At 44.4% G+C, this 24,129-nt stretch overlaps 1 protein-coding gene across 5 annotated transcripts in view; it reads right to left on the minus strand.

Moving 5' to 3' along the window:
- FRMD4A (FERM domain containing 4A) overlaps nucleotides 1-24,129 on the minus strand; it is a 341,961-nt gene that overhangs the window by 109,279 nt on the left and 208,553 nt on the right. For all 5 annotated transcript variants that reach the window (XR_011076055.1, XR_011076056.1, XR_011076057.1 and 2 more), the window contains exon 5: nucleotides 12,081-12,165. Coding sequence is in view for 1 of the 5 variants with exons in the window: in XM_068561738.1 (XP_068417839.1) it covers nucleotides 12,081-12,165 (85 nt within the window). In the remaining 4 variants the exon portion in view is untranslated. The remainder of the gene's footprint in view (nucleotides 1-12,080; nucleotides 12,166-24,129) is intronic.

The following is a 24,129-nucleotide window of genomic DNA, read 5'->3' on the forward strand; positions in this document are numbered from 1 at the left end:
TGATTTGATTTTACACAGTCCATTCTGCAGTTCCAGGAGAGACTGTCAGACGCTAATCGCATGGCAGCATTAACTGTAATGTACCAATATTCAGAATCAAGCTACCAAAGATGCCCATTTAAACATCAAACCTGATTTATACGAGTTCTCTCTCACCGACCGTATGTGTCCTCAGGGTAAGTGGGAACTAGTGCCTGTAACTGGGGTGAGTTTCCACCTTCTCTGACCTTGACCATCTCCCAGTGAAGATATTAAAAACAATGAGAGCCAGAACGTGACCGGTAAGAGGGAAAAGGATTGAAGAATGAGGTGGCCCAGACATCCCCACTCTTGCAAAATCTGATGGGAAAGAGAGCTGCAGTATTCCTTCTCACCGTTTCCATTTAGTATTTATTGAGTTCAAGAATCATGGCATCATCTGTCCTCAGAGGAATCAGTACAGAGTCTAAATGGTGTTTATAAGACCCAATCTAGGAACGGGGATGGGGGCGGGGGAAGAGATGCTCCTAATGGCGAAGAAAATGCTTTCCTACCTCGCAGTCTCTGCCTGATTCCCTGATGTCTCCTGTTTACAATACCTTCCCCCTTTTATACCTCGTCCTCCCGGGTGATTTCATCCCCTGCGATGGAATAGAGCTCTAGATTTCCTGCCCACACCACACACCTCCCGTTGTACCTCAAACCCTGAGAGCTGAGTCCCCGTGGGGAGGAGTGGACAGATGTTTCCAGGGATCTGCCTACCATGTAACATTCCAAAGATCACTCCACCTTTTTCTCATCTGGCTTCTCTCAAATGCAGAGGTGGCTATTTTCAAGTGTTTCTGCTCAAGCAGAGCAAATAAACTGAACAAGATCACAAAGAGTGCATGCAAAAATCCCTTACTTTCCTGGGGCACTGGGTTTTCCCCCGACCGAGGATGAAATGGAGAAGGACGGGGAGTAGAAGGCCCTTCAAGGAAGACGTACGGGTGTTTCCCATCTGGCATCGCCCACAGGCTGGACGTGGGACACTCCTCTGTGCCCCCAGTGCTCTGAGAGCCATTTGAGGAGGGGTGTCGGCAGGGCTGTCTGCTGAGCTGGAGTCTTCCTTGGGAATCTAGGGTGGTCTGGCTGGCATGGAATCATTTTCTCCTGAGACTCACGGGTAACAGGGGGATGCTGATGGAAGGGAAAGTGATGTCACGGAGTTCACGTGTCCTCTGGACATGTTTTACTTGCTACTGAATCATGTGTGCCGCTTCCTCTGATCTTTTGCCACGTGGTATGGATAGACAAAACGTGACTCTCTGCAGGGTGTGTGTGTGTGTGTGGTGTGTGTGTGTGTTCAGACAGGGCTGGGGAGGATGGCACTCTGCATTGTTCTACAAGTTGCTGAAGGAGGAGGCCTGAGGTCATATATCGGCAGCCTCACGGTTAACAATATGCTCAAAAAGATTTCCATTCTGAGGGTCTCTGAATGTTCCAGAGAGGCCCCATGAGAATCCCCAGTGACAGGTGTAAGGACAGCCTCCAAAAGTCCTGAGAGCTGGAGGAACTCGTCACGACCCCCTCGCTCCGAGGGCCTTGGTGGTGGTCTGCAGACTCAGCTGAGAAGCTTAATGAAAAGCCTTCCTCCTTGGCCAGGAATGAGAGAAATTCCAGCTTTCATGGAAGATTCATGAGAGCTTTATAATAGGAAAGACGATGAGCAACCACATGGTAGGTTGAAAAGATTTCAATGAGAACGACCTTTGCCAAGTCCAAGCAGAACGACCTGCAGGGCTGCCCGATGGTTTTCCTGGTAAATCCTCACCCACTGTAACCATCTTTCTTTGTACCCACAAAACGCCGGAAGAGGATGGTTTCTTGCCATCCTCTTGAAGACTATTTCTACTCTGGGGCATTGAATAAATACATCCCTGTACCTCTTTGAGTTTCATTTTCCTCGTCAGTAGAATGGGGAGAACAATTTCTTTTCCAATTATTGTATTGAGTCTGGGGAGGTGGAAATGTAGAGGTGATTTGGAAACTCTGAGACTCACTACAAATATCGGGTCTGTATTATTTATTTTCACTTACTGGTATTTCTGAATCATCTGAACTCCACAATTTTGTCTGTTCTTCAGCATTTTTTAGCATTTATTGCAATCTTTTTTATTTTTTTTACATTTTATTTTATTATTTAAAAAACTTTTTATTGGACTATAGTTGAGTTACAATGTTGCGTTAACTTCTGCTGTACAGAACAGTTATACATATACATATATCCACTCTTTTTTAGATCCTTTTCCCATATAGATCATTACAGAGTATTGAATAGAGTTCCCTGTGCTATACAGTAGGTCCTTGTTGCTTATCTATTTTATATATAGTAGTGTGTATATGTCAATCCCAATCTCCCAATTTATCCCTCCCCCCTCTTTTCCCCCTGGTAACCATAAGTTTCTTTTCTATGTATGTGACTTTATTTCTGTTTTGTAAATAAGTTCATTTGTATCATTATTTTAGATTCCACAGATAAGTGATATCATATGGTATTCGTCTTTGTCTGACTTACTTCACTTAGTATGATAATCTCTAGGTCCATCCATTTTGCTGCACATGGCATTATTTCATTCTTTTTTATGGCTCAGTAATATTCCATTGTATACATGTACCACATCTTCTTTATCCATTCATCTGTTGATGGACATTTAGGTTGCTTCCATGTCTTGGCTATTGTAAATAGTGCTGCAGTGAACATAGGGGTGCATGTATCTTTTTTTTTTTTTTTTTTGGCTGCGTTGGGTCTTTGCTGCTGCACGTGGGCTCTCTCTAGTTGTGGCGAGCGGGGGCTACTCTTTGTTGCAGTGCACAGGCTTCTCGTTGAGGTGGCTTCTCTTGTTGCGGAGCACGGGCTCTAGGCGCACAGGCTGTAGCAGTTGTGGCTCGTGGGCTCTAGAGCGCAGGCTCAGTAGTTGTGGCTCACAGGCCTAGTTGCTCCGTGGCATGTGGGATCTTCCCAGACCAGGGCTCGAACCCATGTCCCCTGCACTGGCAGGCGGATTCCTAACCACTGTGCCACCAGGGAAGTCCATGTATCTTTTTGAATTAGAGTTTTCTCTGGATATATGCCCAAGAGTGGGATTGCTGGATCATACGGTAGTTCTATTTTTAGTTTTTTAAGGAACCTCCATATTGTTCTCCATAATGGTTGTTGGACTCTATAGTAAGACTTATTTTTTAAAGAGGTGGGCAGCATTGTGTGTGTGTCTACATGTGTGTGTGTATCGGTCACCACGTATACCATCCCAGTGGGTCCTGACACCCACATTCAGCCTCCTTGAGCCCATGTGACACCCTGTCTCACTGCACAACCTACAGTGGCTACGGGAAGGTGCCCCCAGGCCATCAGGGGCTGAGAAGCAGGATGAGACTGATGTGATCTTGCACAATTCCTCTCTGAGCCCTTTGCTGGTTTTTCATCAGTCAAGTCCCTTCATGTTTCTCCGGGCCACATGTTTGTCTGGGGCACTCTCTCTCTCGGTGGCCCGGGTATTTCTCCCGCTGTCCACTGCATAGAGTCCATTTCATGATCCTGAGGAATCTCTCCTGTACAGGCCATGGGCACAGCCCAGATGAGGGGTCTGCGTACGTTTATTTCTAGAGGGTTGAAGATGGAAGTCCCTCTCTGTCCTCCTCCCCTTCCTCTCTCTGTCACGTGAGCACACACACCAAGCTGGCAATCCTCCACCTAAGAGATAAGGACCAGGATTCTGTGAGTCTGAGACAAATGTTTATGTTGGTTCCTTTGTCCTGTGGGACTTGATTCTGGGCTTTTGTTTCTCTCATCTTCAGATGAGATATCCTCTGCTCATTAGCAAATCTCTTGGAAGATCTTGGATAAAGATTGCTTATTTTAATTTCAGCAAGAGTGATGGTATTTAGACCAAAGCAGCAAACTTGGCCCAGGGATGACTGTTTGAACTTCAATCACATGTGACGCTCTTAGTTCAATGGGGACGTCTAGGCACAGAAGGCTGGACAAGACCCCCCAGCGCACAGAAAGGAGGAATTTTAAGTTTGTTTGTTTTTCTGACATGATCTGCTCTCAGTGGGTACATGTAGGCTCCAAACTTGGTAATTTCCTGGGAAATATGCAAATCCTTTCTCCCTGGGATTGGAAACGAAGCCATTAAAAACAATTTACTGAGCATTGACTATGCGCCTTGCTTAGTGAGAGGTCAGTGGAAGGTGATCGTCAAAATTCACTCAGAAAAATGCTGGTGCCAACTTCTCCTCCAACCCAGGAGACATATTTCTGTGCATCTTCAGATGGTGACCACGGGCCCTGTTTCTTTGGTCATCATTTCGGACAAGATAAATTTTGAGATCAAGCATTTAAATGTGACGGATGTATATAAAGAGTGGATGGTCAACCCCTTCCGTTCAAACGTGAGATTCATAACAGGGCAGCTGCTAGTTATTTTGACCAGTCCCTTACTTCACCCAACTTAAATCACCTAAAGATCAAATTGCTCCTCTGAGGAACTGAATAGCAGTGGAAGGTCCTTCAGTGTGGGGGCCTCTTTTCTGTCATTCATTCATTCATTCATTCATTCATTTATGGCTGCATTGGGTCTTCGTTGCTGTGAGCAGCCTTTCTCTAGTTGTGGCGCTACTCTTGGTTGCGGTGCGTGGGCTTCTCATTGCTGTGGCTTCTCTTGTTGCGGAGCATGGGCTCTAGGCACGCGGGCTTCAGTAGCTGTGGCGCACGGGCTTAGTTGCTCCTCGGCATGTGGGATCGTCCCGGACCAGGGCTCGAACCCCTGTCCCCTGCATTGGCAGGCGGATTCTTAACCACTGCGCCACCAGGGAAGTCCCGGGAGCCTCTTTTCTTATCTCTCGGAAGGTACGCCTCTGAAGATGACTGGAAGCTGGATTTCAGAATTCTATGTTTCCCTTATAACTTTAAGATCTATCATCTAAGGGAATCCTTCTTTTTAAAAATTAAAAAAAAACATTTTGACGTTTTATGACCTAGCACTTGTTGTCCGCAGAGCTCTTGAAAATTATTGTGGTGCCTAATTTTGACAGCAAGCTCACTTTGCCGGTGGAGAAGTCCGAGCAGGCAGGAGTCAGTCCTGAAGGCGGTGGAAGTGCTGAGATTAGGGTCCACGCCCACCCCAGCACCCCCTCCAGCGTAGCAAGTCCACTGCCCACCACGGGGCTGACTGATGGGCCTTCTCCAGTTGACAGAGGAAGCCACATCCCAAGAGAGAAACGGCCAGATGGAAAACTTGGCAGGAGAGCTCTGCTTTCCCATGTCGCTTCCCAGGAAGCACACATCATCCCAGGCTCACTTCCCATGGGAGTCTTCCTCGGAACTAGACACACATTTCTCAATGAGTTTCATCCATCCCTTGGTCATAAGTTTCCTTTCCATCACCCCCCCCGCCCCCGTCCCCTGAATGAGTCGAAACACAACAGAAATGTTGGTGAAGGCAGCGGCCACGTGGGGTGTCGACGACCCCTTTTGATACCTCCTCCTGCTCCACTTAAAGGAGACGAGTAGAGCCCGGCTCGTTCCTGACCAGATTCTAACTTTCTGCATCTTGGACAGATTATGACTGTAATTTCCCGCTCTTTTGGTAGAAAATAGGCGGATTGTCAAGCAAGGAGAAGTGAGAGAGAAATCCACTGCAGTTCTGCTTTCTGTCTTCTGGTGAAGAGTGGAAAGTGAGAGCTGGCATTCGTGGTTTGGGGGAAATGACAAAACAAATGAACAAAGCAAAACACCTTTCCTCGCTTTTGTGCTGTTGAAGAGATCAGAGGTCTGCTCTCTGGAGAAGATGATGCGTAGGAAGCTAGGATGAAGTAGACCGAGAGCTCAGGGATTAAAAAGGGGGCTTACACCCCAATGGAGGTCACTCCGTCCCCAAGACCCTGAAGTGGGAGGAGACATCCCAGGAGGGAAGTAAGACATTACATCCTCTGGAGACAACGAAGAGCCACGAGAAAAGACACCAAGCACTGATACTTGGGGTTCCCACTGAAAGAAACAGCTTGCCACTGGGACACTCCACAGGGACAGCCACAGAGGACCACCCCCACCTGGGCACTTGGAGCTTTTGAGTGCTTCACTCTTAAATACGGATGGAAAGCCTCCTACATGAAAGACAGAGACCAAAATAAATAAACAGAAAAAAAAGAACTGGAAAGAAACACAAAGGAAACAGAACATGCATGATAATTAATATTATTGGAGTGATAAGAGGATATTAGGCTCAAAGACAATAATAGGATTACATGTATAAAGAAAAATCAGATAATATGAAGGAAGTCTGAGAAATTCAAAACATGATGGCAAAGGTTAAAAAGTCAATAGAGGAGATTAAAGATAATATTGAGGAAATCTTCTAGAAAATAGAACAAAATGACAAAGATGGAAAATAGGAGAAACCAGATATCGAAGCAGGAGGCTGTGCCCGGCATCTGATTAACAGGAGCTCCAGAAGGAGAGCACAGAGGAAACAGAGAGACATCACTAAAGAAACAATACAAAAAACCTCCCAGAACTGAAGAATACGAATGTCCAGACTGTAAGTGCCCACTGAATACACAACATAGTGGGCTTACAAACACCTACTTTAGGGCGCACCATCCTGCAACTTCAGATGAAGAGAAATAAAGAAGAAATCCTAAAAGATCCCATAGGTGGTCACGGAGGTGGGGAGAGCCCACATACAGTGTAGGGACTACAGACTTCACCAGAGCAACTCTCAAAGACTCTGAGGCAACACCTTTGACATTCCGAGAGAAGTCATTCTGTATTTCCACGTCCAGTCAAACTATTAACCAGATATAAAAGTAGAGCAAAGCCTTTTTCAGATATAAAAGTAGAGCAAAGCCTTTTTCAGATATGCAAGGACCCAAACAGTTTACTTCTCATTTACGGTTTCTCTGGATTACTGCAGGATGTTCTCCAGTGAAACAGTGGTGTAAAACAAAACACAGGAAGACTCGGGATCCAGGAAGCAAAGCACCCAGTCCAGAGCTGGGGGTGAAGGGAAGACGGGACAGGAAAGGGGCATCTTGGGCTGAGGTCTATGAATGACGCCATGTCCAGACAGGAACAGAAGGACAGAGGACTCTAAAAGGGAGGTGCCTGGAAAAACAACAAAGGCAGCAGCAACAAAAACCAAGCTAAAGAGAGGAATGGATGAATTATCTGATGCATATGCAAATTGACGTCGGTAGACATTTGGGAATCTGTAGCTTTTGGAAAAAAAATGATGGGTACATAGAAACTAAAACAAGTAACAGCAAGGCAATTATTATTACCTTTAGGTAAAATAACTGGTTGTCTAAAAAAGGAATCACAACCTTAGGAGGCTACTTGGATTAGTCATAATAAAGTAATGCTGATGGGTATGGCTTTTGCCCAGAACTGTGCTATCACCATACTGGGAAAATGGGAAAAGGAAAGTGTGGGTGGTTGCATAGGAGACCTCAATCCTCACCTACCTTACGAGGAATTCAGTACATCAAAAATGGATAAATCAAGGAATAACACCCTGTGCCCATTATTTAGAAACAGAGAGAGGCAAATACCAGAAGAAACAGCTAAAATTGCTGGAAGTGGCAGGAGTTGCGGGGGGGGGGGCAGGGAGGGGTGAGATGGGCTCTTTTTCATAAACAGCCTCCTAGAGCCATGTGGCTTCTAAACCATGGCATATATTACTTAGATAAAAATAAATGTGAATGCGTTAAAAAAAGTGAATAAAATAAGGACTTGGAGGAAGCAGGAATAAACAGCTTATGGTATCTGAACAACTTAGATTCTAGTACGTTGTAGGAATCGCTCCCCAAGACACAGGGAGGGTGCTGGGTCAGCTGGTATCAGCATCACCTACCGGTTACGTGTCTGGCACCACTCTCAGGTCCATCGAGGCCTCCAAAGTGCCAGAGGGCAGTGTGGGCAGCACACAGAAAATCGCAGCCAAGATGAACTCAGATCTGATTCCAAGTAAGCAATTCTATCTCAGCGGGAGCTAATAACGTGCCTGGTGGGGTGCTAACCACCTTCACGTCTATCTCGCTTCATCTCCCCAGGAAGGTGGTGGGTTGGGTCTTTTAATATCCTTGTTCAACCAAAGAAGAAAATTAAGCTTGGAGACGTCACAGAAGGTGTCCACATTTACTGCAGTTGCTAGGAGGCAGAGGCAGGAAGGGAACCCAAGTCTGTGAGCCACAGAGTCTAAACCCCTAATCACCATCATTCTGCTCCAGGGCCTTCCGCCACCTTTACATATTTACAACTGTGCCAAGCCTGTTCCACCACTTCTGGTTCCTTGTCTTTCACTAAGTTACTAAATCTCTCCAGCATCGGTTTCCTCCCTCAGTAAAGATGACGATTCCATCTCACTCATGAGCCTCAAAAAATGTAAGATAAGTGAAAAAATTTTTATAGACTCTAAGTGTCAACTTACGCAAATGAAAATATTATTTTGATGACGGGAAGGAGACGGGTGGCCTTGTGACGCGATTCTGTCTCCTATGTAACCTTCAGAAGAGCCATCTCGGGCTCACTGACGCGACTCACTAAGCTCCAGGACAGACGCTGAGAAGAGACAGCTGGGGTTCTAGAAGGGCACACACCACCCAGGTCAGCAGGCAGGCTGATGGCTGTGGGCACCTGGACCCTCAATGTGGCTGGCTCCGAATGCATCACCTCTTTAGTTCTGGGGATTTCTTTTTTTAAATTTCCCATTAATCCCAGAGTCCTCTGTGATCATTTTGTTCAGAAGCACTAAAATTTTCACCTTCAGCTTAGCATCTGTGACTAGACTGAACTGAACAACTCCGAGAAAAACCATGTCTGCTCCCTTAACCCAGGGGTCTGTATAAGCACAGTTTGGGGCAACTTTTTACTTGCTGGGGTTGAGGGCGATTTCACCCCGTCAGCGACTTCCCTGGCATTTATTGCCCAAGTCTGCCCCCTGGTGGACAGTCCTTTTTATTCCTGAATTCTTCCAAAGTGCTTTCACATGGATTAAACAAACACCATCAGAGACGCTTGCCACCTATGAGGTACGTAAGACTGGTATTATTATTTCCACTTTATAATGAGAAAATGAGCGTTTAGAGAGAGGAAGACATTTGCAAGTCCCTGGAACTACACGCAGCGTCTTTGTTCTTCCATTCAGTGACACCCCCAAATACTGTAATCTGAGCGCTCTGGGCTTGAGCCCAGGTTAAGTCTTGGTTCAGCAGCTGTCACCAAGCGAGGTTCTTTCACAGAACTGAATTTGAACACTACCACGCCCTCCATGATTTTGAACATTTGCATTCAGTGGAACTATTCTGTGCAGTGATGTGCTGAAGAGCTTCCAGAAGGAAAAGTGATGGCTGACAGACCACTTCACCTGTGTGTGAAGCTTTATGCTTTAATGTGTAGTCAGTTGTTGCAATCCCTCCAAACCAGGTTTAGTTAAACAGGAAAATACAGGCAGCGGGATGTCCTCTGAATACAGCCATTGACCATGTTACAACAGGTGTACTTGGCTTTGAAGCTCTCTAAGGAGAGTCTGCCCTCCAGGGCACAGGGCAGCCCAGTGGGTGAGATCTGTGATCTGGAATCAGGCTGCCAACTTCAGCCCTGACTGACTCTGCCATTCAGCAGATATGCAGCCCCGGGTGAATCTCGTAACCACCCTGCGCCTCCCCTTTTTCACAGGGAAAACTAAGATAAAGAATAGTCTTCATCTCAGAGATGGTGCAAACATGCAGCCACACAACTTACAGAAAGCACTCAGCACCAAGCCTGCCACGGCGCCATGGGCGTTAAGTATCAGCCGTCCTTCTCCCTGGTCATCAATGAGCTGACCTAAGGCTGCACTCCTGAGACAGGAGGGGGCGTGTTGGGGGGGGCGGGTGCAGAGTGGGTGTTTACTTTAAATACATTCTCCTAGTTATGGGTCTCAACCCAGGGCGGGGAGCGGTATTCTGCAAGCCCCTCTCCCCCGGGACGGGGTGTGTGCTGGATTCTGTGGGCATTTGGGGTTATCCAATGAAAGGAAACACTACAAGCATATGGGGGAACTGGATGCAAGGGACTGTCCCACTCAATTAAGAACCGTCCCTTGAATAGACGTGTCCGTGAAGAAGATGTACAAATGGCCAAAGAGCATACGAAAAGATGCTCAACATCGCTAATCGTCAGGGAAAAGCAAACCAAAACCACAGTGAGATGCCACCTAATACCACTGGGATGGCTATCATTTATTTACTTATTTTTTGGCTGCACTGTGCAACTTGCAGGATCATAATTCCCCGACCAGGGATTGAACCAGTGCCCTCAGCAGTGAAAGCGCTGAGTCCTAACCACTGGACTGCCAGGGAATGCCTAGGCTGGCTGTTATTAAAAAAAAAAAAACAGGGCTTCCCTGGTGGCACAGTGGTTGAGAGTCTGCCTGCCAATGCAGGAGACACGGGTTCGAGCCCTGGTCTGGGAAGATCCCACATGCCGCAGAGCGGCTGGGCCCGTGAGCCACAATTACTGAGCCTGCGCGTCTGGAGCCTGTGCTCCGCAACAAGAGAGGCCGCGATAGTGAGAGGCCCGCGCACCGCGATGAAGAGACGCCCCCGCTTGTCGCAACTGGAGAAAGCCCTCGCACAGAAACGAAGACCCAACACAGCCATAAATAAAGAAAGAAAGAAAGAAAGAAAGAATAATTTAAAAAAAAACAAAAACCCAGAAAATAACAAGTGTGGGTAAGGATGTTGGTGGGAATATAAAATGGTGCAGTCGTTATGGAAAGCAGGATGGCAGCTCCTCAGAAAATGAAAAAGAGAATTACCATATGATCCAGCAATCCCACTTCTGGGTATTCACCCAAAACAACTGAAAGCAGGGACTTGAACAGATATTTATAAACCCACGTTCACAGCAGCATTATTCACTACAGCCAAAAGGTGGAAGCTACGCAAGTGTCCATTGACTGGTGGATGAATAAACAAAACGTGGTAACTGCATACAATGGAATATTAGCCATAAAAAGGAAGGAGATTCTGACACCGGCTACAACATGGATGAACCCTGAGGACATTATGCTAAGTCAAATAAGCCAGTCACAACAGGACAAATACTGCGTGATTCCACTCACATGAGGTACCCAGAGTAGTCAAGTTCATAAAGACAGAAAATAGAATAGAGGTTGCCAGGGGCTGGCGGTGGGGAGAATGGGGAGTTACTGTTTAAGGGGTACAGAGTTTCAGTCCTGTATGATGAAGAGTTCTGTGGATGGATGTGATGATGGTTGTAAAACAAGGTAAACGTACTTAATACGACTGAACTGTACACTTAACAGTGGAGACCATGGTAACTTTTATCACAGTAAAAAAAACTGTCCCACCCCATAGAGAACAGACTTGTGGTTGCCAAGGGGGAGGGGGGTGGGGGAGGGGGTGGAGTAAGAGCTTGGGTTTATCGGATGCAAACTAATATCCATAGGCTGGATAAACAACAAGGTCCTACTGTGCAGCACAAGGCACTATATTCAGTATCCTGAGATACACCATCATGGAAAAGAATATGAAAAAGAATGTATATACATGTATAACTGAATCACTTTGCTGTACAGCAAAAATTAACACACTGTAAATCAACTATACTTCAATAAAAAAAATAAAAAATTGTCTCACCCAAAATGCCAATAGCATCCTTTTGAGAGATACTTCCAGAACATCCAAAAATGATCAAATATACATGCACTTGGTCATAAGAGGTTCATTTATAATTGTGAGACCTAGTGCATTTGTCACATTGCTCTGGGTTTCCCTCTTTTGGCCACCGTTGCCAAGTTCAGGAGACCCCTAAAATCAAGCTAAGGAACACCTCCAGGGAGCTACAACACAGTGATGGGATTGGAAGTAGTCACGTTATGAACACCCGATAGCTATAGCTCCACGGAGTTCTCATTTATTTATAGTCATTAATTTATAAATTACTTCTACTAATCAATAAAATCGCATTAGGGGCAGCAAGTTGGGATTCCCAGCTTCAAAGGAGACTTTCAGATTTCAACGGAAAACTCTGAACAGGAAGAAGAAGTTCTTACCTTGTAGATACAGGACTTGGCGTTCAGGAAGAAGAGCTCTATGGTGGCATTGTCCTTTAGGTATGAGATGCTCTCTATATAAAACCTGGAAGAGAAAAACTGCCAGTGAACTACAGAAGCATCAACCAATCAGGCAGAAAATCAAGTGTTCTCCGAGTTACACGATTTGACCTGAGGATAAGGACTCCCAATCCAACAGGAACAAAAGAAAAAGGCATCATCTATTGCTTCCACCATTCCTTTCTGGGAGAAAACAGTGCTTTTCAAGTTCGTTTACCGTGGGTTAGGACCATCACGACTGACAGCCCTTCTCTGCGGCCTGCCAGCAACCTCTAAGACTAAATTTGAACTTGACCATTTACTTCCTTTTTCATTACCTGCTTTCCAATTTTTTTATAATGTCATTTGTTTCCACTGCATTACTTTTTGTCCTAATCACTGTTGAGCTGGAGTTTTAAAAGATAATTTCTTCTGCTTCATCGAAAAAAGGGCCCTATTTCTCCTTGAGATGGTTACAACAGATCTTCGTGAAGATGGCAAGGTGGGCTTTGACGTCTGCACATCCAGAGAGCTGTGGCTGGTGTTCTTAAAGCCGTGATAGTCATGCACATGAAGCCAAATGAGAATTGGATTTTTTACCCAGACGAAACTTATGGATTATTTTCAAGACAACACATGCGTTTTTACTGAGCTCTGACCGCCACAGCAACAGTCAGCTCTACCCACCACCAGAGCCTCCCATCAAGCCTCTTAGATAGCCTCAACCACCAGAGGGCAGACAGCAGAAGCAAGAAAAACTACAATCCTGCAGCCTGTGGACCAAAAACCACAGTTACAGAAAGACAGAGAAGATGAAAAGGCAGAGGGCTATGTACCAGATGAAGGAACAAGAAAAAACCCCAGAAAAACAACTAAATGAAGTGGAGATAGGCAACCTTCCAGGAAAAGAATTCAGAATAATGATAGTGAAGATGTTCCAGGACCTCGGAATAAGAATGGAGGCAAAGATTGAGAAGATGCAAGAGATGATTAACAAAGACCTAGAAGAATTAAAGAACAAACAAACAGAGATGACCAATACAATAACTGAAATGAAAACTACACTAGAAGGAATCAATAGCAGAATAACTGAGGCAGAAGAACGGATAAGTGACCTGGAAGACAGAATGGTGGAATTCACTGCTGCGGAACAGACTAAAGAAAAAAGAATGAAAAGAAATGAAGACAGCCTAAGAGACCTCTGGGACAACATTAAACGCAACAACATTCGCATTATAGGGGTCCCAGAAGGAGAAGAGAGAGAGAAAGGACCAGAGAAAATATTTGAAGAGATTATAGTCGAAAACTTCCCTAACATGGGAAAGGAAATAGCCACCCAAGTCCAGGAAGCGCACAGAGTCCCATACAGAATAAACCCAAGGAGAAACACGCCGAGACACATAGTAATCAAAGTGGCAAAAATTAAAGACAAAGAAAAATTATTGAAAGCAGCAAGGGAAAAACGACAAATAACATACAAGGGAACTCCCATAAGGTTAACAGCTGATTTCTCAGCAGAAACTCTGCAAGCCAGAAGGGGGTGGCATGATATACTTAAAGTGATGAAAGGGAAGAACCTACAACCAAGATTACTCTACCCGGCAAGGATCTCATTTAGATTTGATGGAGAAATCAAAAGCTTTACAGACAAGCAAAAGCTAAGAGAATTCAGCACCACCAAACCAGCTCTACAACAAATGCTAAAGGAACTTCTCTAAGTGGGAAACACAAGAGAAGAAAAGGACCTACAAAAACAAACCCAAAACAATTAAGAAAATGGTCATAGGAACATACATATCGATAATTACCTTAAACGTGAATGGATTAAATGCCCCAACCAAAAGACACAGACTGGCTGAATGGATACAAAAACAAGACCCATATATATGCTGTCTACAAGAGACCCACTTTAGACCTAGGGACACATACAGACTGAAAGTGAGGGGATGGAAAAAGATATTCCATGCAAATGGAAATCAAAAGAAAGCTGGAGTAGCTATACTCATATCAGATAAAATAGACTTTAAAATAAAGAATGTTACAAGAGACAAGGAAGGACACTACATAATGATCCAGGGATCAATCCAAGAAGAAGATATAACAATTATAAATATATATGCACCCAACATAGGAGCACCTCAATACATAAGGCAACTGCTAACAGCCATAAAAGAGGGAATTGACAGTAACACAATCATAGTGGGGGACTTTAACACCTCACTTACACCAATGGACAGATCATCCAAAATGAAAATAAATAAGGAAACAGAAGCTTTAAATGACACAATAGACCAGATAGATTTAATTGATATATATAGGTCATTCCATCCAAAAACAGCAGATTACACGTTCTTCTCAAGTGCGCACGGAACATTCTCCAGGATAGATCACATCTTGGGTCACAAATCAAGCCTCAGTAAATTTAAGAAAATTGAAATCATATCAAGCATCTTTTCACACCACAACGCTATGAGATTAGAAATGAATTACAGGGAAAAAAACGTAAAAAAGACAAACACATGGAGGCTAAACAATACGTTACTAAATAACCAAGAGATCACTGAAGAAATCAAAGAGGAAATCAAAAAATACCTAGAGACAAATGACAATGAAAACACGACGACCCAAAACCTATGGGATGCAGCAAAAGCGGTTCTAAGAGGGAAGTTTATAGCTATACAAGCCTACCTAAAGAAACAAGAAAAATCTCAAGTAAACAATCTAACCTTACACCTAAAGGAACTAGAGAAAGAAGAACAAACAAAACCCAAATTAGCAGAAGGAAAGAAATCAGAAAGATCAGAGCAGAAATAAATGAAATAGAAACAAAGAAAACAATAGCAAAGATCAATAAAACTAAAAGTTGGTTCTTTGAGAAGATAAACAAAATTGATAAGCCATTAGCCAGACTCATCAAGAAAAAGAGGGAGAGGACTCAAATCAATAAAATCAGAAATGAAAAAGGAGAAGTTACAACAGACACTGCAGAAATACAAAGCATCCTAAGAGACTACTACAAGCAACTTTATGCCAATAAAATGGACAACCTGGAAGAAATGGACAAATTCTTAGAAAGGTATAACCTTCCAAGACTGAACCAGGAAGAAACAGAAAATATGAACAGACCAATCACAAGTAATGAAATTGAAACTGTGATTAAAAATCTTCCAACAAACAAAAGTCCAGGACCAGATGGCTTCACAGGTGAATTCTATCAAACATTTAGAGAAGAGCAAACACCCATCCTTCTCAAACTCTTCCAAAGAATTGCAGAGGAAGGAACACTCCCAAACTCATTCTATGAGGCCACCATCACCCTGATACCAAAACCAGGCAAAGATACTACAAAAAAAGAAAATTACAGACCAATATCACTGATGAATATAGATGCAAAAATCCTCAACAAAATACTAGCAAACAGAATCCAACAACACATTAAAAGGATCATACACCACGATCAAGTGGGATTTATCCCAGGGATGCAAGGATTCTTCAATATACGCAAGTCAATCAATGTGATACACCATATTAACAAATTGAAGAATAAAAACCATATGATCATCTCAATAGATGCAGAAAAAGCTTTTGACAAAATTCAACACCCATTCATGATAAAAACTCTCCAGAAAGTGGGCATAGAGGGAACCTACCTCAACATAATAAAGGCCATATATGACAAACCCACAGCAAACATCATTCTCAATGGTGAAAAACTGAAAGCATTTCCTCTAAGATCAGGAACGAGAAAAGGATGTCCACTCTCACCACTATTATTCAACATAGTTCTGGAAGTCCTAGCCACGGCAATCAGAGAAGAAAAAGAAATAAAAGGAATACAAATTGGAAAAGAAGAAGTAAAACTGTCACTGTCTGCGGATGACATGATACTATACATAGAGAATCCTAAAACTGCCACCAGAAAACTGCTAGAGCTAATTAATGAATATGGTAAAGTTGCAGGATACAAAATTAATGCACAGAAATCTCTTGCATTCCTATACACTAATGATGAAGAATCTGAAAGAGAAATTATGGAAACACTACCATTTACCATTGCAACAAAAAGGATAAAATACCTAGGAATAAACCTACCTAGGGAGACAAAAGACCTGTATGCAGAAAACTATAAGACACTGATGAAAGGAATTAAAGATGATACCAACAGATGGAGAGATATACCATGTTCTTGGATTAGAAGAATCAACATTGTGAAAATGAGTATACTACCCAAAGCAATCTACAGATTCAATGCAATCCCTATCAAATTACCAATGGCATTTTTTACGGAGCTAGAACAAATCATCTTAAAATTTGTATGGAGACACAAAAGACCCCGAATAGCCAAAGCAGTCTTGAGGGAAAAAAATGGAGCTGGAGGAATCAGACTCCCTGACTTCAGACTCTACTACAAAGCTACAGTAATCAAGACAATATGGTACTGGCACAAAAACAGAAACATAGATCAATGGAACAAGATAGAAAGCCCAGAGATTAAACCACGCACCTATGGTCTACTAATCTATGACAAAGGAGGCAAAGATATACAATGGAGAAAAGACAGTCTCTTCAATAAGTGGTGCTGGGAAAACTGGACAGCTACATGTAAAAGAATGAAATTAGAATACTCCCTAACACCATACACAAAAATAAACTCAAAATGGATTAGAGACCTAAATATAAGACTGGACACTATAAAACTCTTAGAGGAAAACATAGGAAGAACACTCTTTGACATAAATCACAGCAAGATCTTTTTTGATCCACCTCCTAGAGTAATGGAAATAAAAACAAAAATAAACAAGTGGGACCTAATGAAACTTCAAAGCTTTTGCACAGCAAAGGAAACCATAAACAAGACGAAAAGACAACCCTCAGAATGGGAGAAAATATTTGCAAACGAATCAACGGACAAAGGATTAATCTCCAAAATATATAAACAGCTCATTCAGCTCAATATTAAAGAAACAAACACCCCAATCCAAAAATGGGCAGAAGACCTAAATAGACATTTCTCCAAAGAAGACATACAGACGGCCACGAAGCACATGAAAAGATGCTCAACATCACTAATCATTAGAGAAATGCAAATCAAAACTACAATGAGGTATCACCTCACTCCTGTTAGAATGGGCATCATCAGAAAATCTACAAACAACAAATGCTGGAGAGGGTGTGGAGAAAAGGGAAACGTCTTGCACTGTTGGTGGGAATGTAAATTGATACAGCCACTATGGAGAACAATATGGAGGTTCCTTAAAAAACTAAAAATAGAATTACCATATGACCCAGCAATCCCACTACTGGGCATATACCCAGAGAAAACCGTAATTCAAAAAGACACACGCACCCGAATGTTCATTGCAGCACTATTTACAATAGCCAGGTCATGGAAGCAACCTAAATGCCCATCAACAGACGAATGGATAAAGAAGTTGTGGTACATATATACAATGGAATATTACTCAGCCATAAAAAGGAACGAAATTGAGTCATTTGTTGAGACGTGGATGGATCTAGAGACTGTCATACAGAGTGAAGTAAGTCAGAAAGAGAAAAACAAATATCGTATATTAATGCATGTATGTGGAACCTAGAAAAATGGTACAGATGAGCCAGTTTGCAGGGCAGAAGTTGAGACACAGATGTAGAGAATGGACATATGGACACCAAGGGGGGAAAACTGCGGTGGGGTGGGGATGGTGGTGTGCTGAATTGGGCGATTGGGATTGACATGTATACACTGATGTGTATAGAATTGATGCCTAATAAGAACCTGCAGTACAAAAAAACAAACAAAACAACTAATACTAAACTTTCATTGGGTTATTTGTATGGAAATATGTTAATATAAATGTTTCAGACATTACATGAAATTTCTAAAAATCTTATATTTTTATTAGTATGGAAATATGTATGGAAATATGTTAATATAAATGTTTCAGACATTACAAAAAAAAAAAAAAAAGACAACACATGCTGAAATTATTTAAGTTTACATTCAGTGATCCTTTACGCATCGACTGTGGAGTTTATTCAATTCCTTAATTAGGTACGGCACCTGTACTTGTCTAAGGATCAGCTGCACTGAGGGAGCTGTGATGAGAGGGGAGAAGGAAATGACTGGCACGCAGAGCCTTGGAGGGGAAGAGATTCTGAGTGGGGTGGCAACCCCTGGAGGGCACTGGGTACCTGCCTCATGGGAACTGGGGGCCCCAAGAGGGGGCAGGAGGGGAAATGAGAAGAAACAAGTGCTATGATCGTCCAGAACAGCGTTACGATGTGATGGAAAGAATCCTGGGGAGGAAGCCGAGAGCCCAGTGATCTGGGCCCAGCGCTGTGTGACTCAGGGCAAGTCCCATAACCTTGCTGGGCTTCTGCTTGCCAGTCTGTAAAAGACAGCAGGACGTGGTCAGCAGTTCCCCGCCTAAGAAGTCTGCTGCTTTCAAATACTGGAACCTAACTCAGATTAAAACAACAACAACGACAGCAAAACCAACACACCAACACTGGGAGTTAAACAAAATGTGTGTGTAGGCTTGGGCAAGCCCGTGGCCCCCCAGTTTGCAGCCTCTTGTCTACAGACTAAGTAAACAACCTCTTTGACCATTTTACAGATGTGTGCAGAGGCTGTTGTGATGAATACAACACAGATTCATTTAAATTTGTAATTGAATCCAGAGTAACTTCAGAGATTAGTAGATATTTTCAATCCACAGATATTAGTCTGACAATTACCATCATGGAGGGTCTACAAAATTTTTGGAAATTACAATATAGTCTTTATTCATGCAAAGCCTGGGAATGAGTTGGCTGGTTGATCTCTACCATCACCCCCTTCCCTACCAAAAAAAAAAAAAAAAAAAAAAAAAATGCACCTGCCCCCGGCTTTTGGAGCAAGTATTCTAGGTCATGGAGGTCTCCATAAAGGGTCTGAGGTGATCTCAGAGGGACTGTAAAGCTGTACTACTTTCACTCCCCTAATAATGGAGACGTGAAATATAGTAGCAAATTCTACATCTCAAAGCAAAACACAGTTTTCCCTTGGTATCCACAGGGGATTGGTTCCAGGACCCATCCCTCCCCCAGGATATCAAAATCCTCAGATGCTCAAGTCCCTGATATGAAATGGTGCAGTAGGGCTTCCCTGGTGGTCCAGTGGTTAAGAATCCACCTGCCAATGCAGGGGACACGGGTTCAAGCCCTGGTCCGGGAAGATCCCACATGCTGCAGAGCAACTAAGCCTGTGCACCACAACTACTGAGCCTGCGCTCTAGAGCCCGTGAGCCACAACTACGGAGCCCACGCGCCTAGAAACCGTGCTCCGCAACGAGAGAAGCCACCGCAATGAGAAGCCCGTGCACCGCAACGAAGAGTAGCCCCCGCTCACTGCAACTAGAGAAAGCCCGTGCGAAGCAACGAAGACCCAACGCAGCCAAAAATAAATAAATTAAAACAAACAAAGTTTAAAAAAGTAAATAAAATGGTGCAATACAGTCAGTACATATCCGCGGGTTTCACATCTGATCTGTGGATATGGAGAACCGACTGTAAGTTAAATTTGATGTAATTAAAAAGTCTACATCCGTTGTAAAGTTTTTGGCAAGGGGTAGTCAGAATAGCAAAATCAGAAGGAGGGAAGGAAGGCAGACAGATGGAAGGGAAGGGAAAGGAAGCAGAGGAGGGGAGGGGGAAAGGGTGACAAGAGGCTCAGGATGGGGCTCTGGGTGGGTCAGAGCAAAGCCAGCTCAGCTGGGCGACCTGCAGGCGTGGCCTATTACACATCAATCTTGCTTCTGTGCCTGTGTCCGAGCTATTCCTCTCACTTCCAGAACCATCCTCCTGCACACCCCAGCTCACTCCTGCTCCCTTCAGCCTCACTCAGGGTCACCACAAGTTTTCGCGGACTCTGCAGACGGTCCCCACAGAAGACCTCCTCTCCTGGGCTCCGGTGACTCCCTCTGCTTATTGTGTGGCCCCGTGGCCCCGTGGTCCCGTGATTTTCTGTTCCCTGAGATGCCTTCTTAGTAGGCTGCTACCTCCTTGAGGCCTGGGTCCAAATCTCATTCATTTGTGCATCCCCAGCACTAATCCAGAGCCTGGCACCAACATTTAAGGTTCTATGAATGAAAGACGCTTTCAACTGTTCTCCCCTCCACACACCGTTGGTAGGAGTTCTTACTGGATAGTGAAATGGGCGATGAAGACAATGCAGGAGGGAGAAAAAATAATAAATGATTTCCCAGACCATTTGTGATTGGGGGTCTTATACTCCAAACCCAGCCCCGGTCCCTCTGCCCCTTCTTTCACTGTGAACATGGAAAGCTGCTCACGCAGGGCTGCTGATGACTTTCAATGCTAGAGCCAGAAGAACAGCAGAGGCTTCTAGAGTTTGCCAGACAGTGACCTTAGCTCTGGAATAATAATTCTGAGTCTAAACCTGTTGGGTCTGAAATAACTTAATTTTTTCAAAGCAATGCCTTACATCTTGATCCCATTTGCTTCAATTCTTGAGAATTAAGGAGCGAAGACATTCTGTCCCCCTGCCCCCCATTTTCTCCTCAACAGCATATTAAGAAAAAAAAGTAATACTTCCCTTTCCAACTCTCTAATAATGGAAAACTGAAGCGAGATGGCAAATTCTACGCCTTTTGAGACAGTATTTGTTCCCTGGCTGCACAAGAGACAGGAAGGTGGAGGAAATAACAAGCATATTCTGAGATGGACGGGAAAAAAAATCACCTCCTTTTGAAAGAAACTGGAAAGCAGTTTCCTGTTAACCTTTATCACCAAGAAACAGCCTGGGAAATCCTGTGAGTTCCAGGCCTGTCATATTATTGTTCTGTAACCCTAGATATTTAATTCATCCCGAACTTTCCATCTGCGCTAGGGAGCAGGTGAGTAAAAAGTGCCCAGAGAAAAACAGACCTCAGACGTCTCAATCCCACACCGAGGCCCAGCGCACACTACCGGAGAAGACAATTCTAGGGAAATGGGGAGGGTTGACGGTGTGTGTTCAAAGTCTTGATGCCAGTTCTGTTTCTTTGGATTTTCCTGAGAGCCTGGTCAAAGGTCCTCCCTTTGGGCAGTAGGTGGCGATGTTGCATTTGCTTACCTACCAGCGCAGAGGGCTTCCTCAAAGACCCGGTTCACAAAGGAAATTCCAGGTCTCTGGGTAAACCTAAGGAAATGAATGATGTCTCGTAGGTTCAGAGGGTCTGTGTGGACAATTCCAAGTCCGATTCTGTATTAACTATGTGTTTTGGATGCTTTGACATCTGGGGCCTTGCTGACCCTGGAGGGATGGCCCCTCCCAGGCTTAGCCAATTCCTAAAGATGGTAAAGGATTCACCTGTGAGCACACCTTTTGCAGGCAGACCAGCCAATCCAGCGCCCACATACACTTCCTCGCCTCCCCTATGGGGATTTCACATTCCAGGCCGCTATCCACCTGCCTTAATCATCCCAGGGCCAGCAGCTGGATAACTCGGGACAGTTGTAACATGCCCCAAAGCCTGCTGAAATTATTCAAGCTAGCCAATCCTAAGCATGCTTACCCTGCCTCACCCATTCTTTCCTGCAGAAACCACAATAAAGGCTGGTGCCCACAGGTCCCTCGCTCCCTCTGCCTCCTGGCCGAGCCTGGTGCTTCCCCATGTGGCCCTGCCTGGCATGGGGTACCCCCTCCTCTTGGGAACCGAGTAGCAATCTCTCTTTTCAATGGCAGTCATCTCCTGATCTGTTGGCCCCAAGTCCCTGAATACTAATAAAACCTACAATTTAAAACAGGCTCTTCAGCATATTTAGTAGGACTGAATCTTTTTTTTTTTTTTTTGGCCATGCCGCACAGCTTGTGGGATCTTAGTTCCCTGAATGGGGATTGAACCCGGGCCCTGAGCAGTGAAAGCGTGAAACCCTAACCACTGGACTGCCAGGGAATTCCCAGTAGGACTGAATCTTAGGGCTTCTTTTTTTTTTTTTTTTAATATTTATTTATTTGGCTATGCTGGGTCTTAGTTGTGGCATGCAGGATCTTTAGTTGAGGCATGTGGGATCTTTAGTTGTGGCACGTGGGATCTTTAGTTGTGGCATGCAGGTTCTTTTAGTTGCAGCATGTGGGCTCTTAGTTGTGGCATGTGGGATCTAGTTCCCTGACCAGGGATCGAACCTGGGTCCCCTGCATTGGGAGCACGGAATCTTAACCACTGGACCACCAGGGAAGTCCCTTAGGGCTTCTTTTTGAGTCAAAGGAAACGGTGCTCTAGGCCAAGGGCAAAGCTGGCTCAGTACCATGACTGATGCCACACCCAACCTGACCCAGATGATGCTAATCTGAGGATATATTATCAGAAGGTCTAAGTAGGAATAAATATGTGCTATGCTACTACATGTTTGAGCATATTAAACACTGAAGGCTCTGAAGCCTTGGGGAGTCTGGTCCCCTTTAACGTGTAGAAGTCTCAGGGGGCGGCAGACTGAACACCATCCAGCAAGATGACATCAGCTAGGTTTCCTCCACTGGGCCCCCTCGCTCCTCCTCCTCCCTCTCACATCCACCCCTTGGCACTTGGGAATCACTGACTATTTACAGCAAGTGTTAATTAAATGGCCCAGTGATTTCATTTTGTAATGAACACAAATGTCACATTTGGAAGGCCTGCTTTTGGTAGCAAAAAGGAGCGATCGTAATGAGAAGGATAATTAATACTGCTGTGAGTTTCTGCGGCCAAGTATCTCTGATGTTGAGAATTTCCACAGTGCTGCAAATCCTAACTGGGACACCCAGTTGAGATCTAGCAAGTTCTGGTTAGCAGGCACCTCGTTTTAGATCCATGCCATCATTGTTACCGTGAGTGACAGGAAACAGCACTTGCTGTCTTGATCAGCCAGGAAAGACACCAACAGTCAGGTCATGAACTCAATTGTAAAATCCCCTCTCCCAGATTAAAGCTTCCTGGCATCTCCTCTCTTTCTTTTTTTTTTTTTTTCTTTTCTGTAGCTCACTTTTGTTTATTGTTTGTGAAACTCTAAGTTTGAGGAGACATATCTAATCTCTATTTATTTTCCTACAAACAGTGTCGATGACCAGAGCTCCAAGGACATGGCTGGAGAATACACAATGAAAGGAACAGCCCAGACATGGAGGAATCGTCCTGAGCATAAACTTGTATCTACAAAAAAAAAAAAAAAAAAAAAAGGACAGAGGGGCTCCCTTGGGTGGGTAGGCATATTTTCCTTCTATTTTTTCTCGACCTATTTCTTAAGCTTGCCTGGTGGACACTACCAGAGGGTCATTGTTCTCAGTTTGGGGAGCTTGCCTCACAGCATTAAACAAGGGTCTTGTCGTTGAGTTCGATCTTGGTCATACACCGATCACTGGGCTGCTTGTAACGGATGTGTGCGAGGGGGCAGGAAGTGGGGAGAGATGAGGCTGGACGGGCATGCACAAGCCAGGTCACAAGGGACATGCGGAGGGCGGCCTTAGCATGATAATGGAAAGCCAGGAACACCATGAGTAGGGGATCAGATAAGAATTCTAGAAAGGTGCTCAGTGGCAACACATAGGATAGAATGGAAGGGGCCAAGGCCAGAAGCAGAGATGAACAAGGAGATTTCAGGACCAGGAGAGGCTTATGAAGGCCCTAATTATAGCCAGGGAGGGTGTGCATGGAAAGTAAGGGATGGAGCTCTTAAAGACATGAAAACAAGAGGAGTTCATGCATAAGAGGCCAGAGAAGGGAGCAGGTGGGAGACAGCAGATGACGTCAAAGCCGACTTTCAAGTTCCTGGCTTGGGGGGCTGCATGGGTGGTGGTGTCCATCGCAGAGATAAGGAGGTGTCAGGGAAAGAAGAGCGAGTTGGGGGCAGAAAAATGATGACATTATTTGATTCAGACAGGGGAGGGCAGAGAAGCGCCTGTGGAATTTGGTGCCCGGAGACCTCCAGTGACCATGGGGGTGATGGGACCAGAAGCTGGACCCCTGGAGACTGAGGGATCAATGGGACATGGGAA

The sequence above is a fragment of the Eschrichtius robustus genome, chromosome 1, assembly GCF_028021215.1.
Source record: "Eschrichtius robustus isolate mEscRob2 chromosome 1, mEscRob2.pri, whole genome shotgun sequence".
Taxonomy (NCBI): Eukaryota; Metazoa; Chordata; class Mammalia; order Artiodactyla; family Eschrichtiidae; genus Eschrichtius; species Eschrichtius robustus.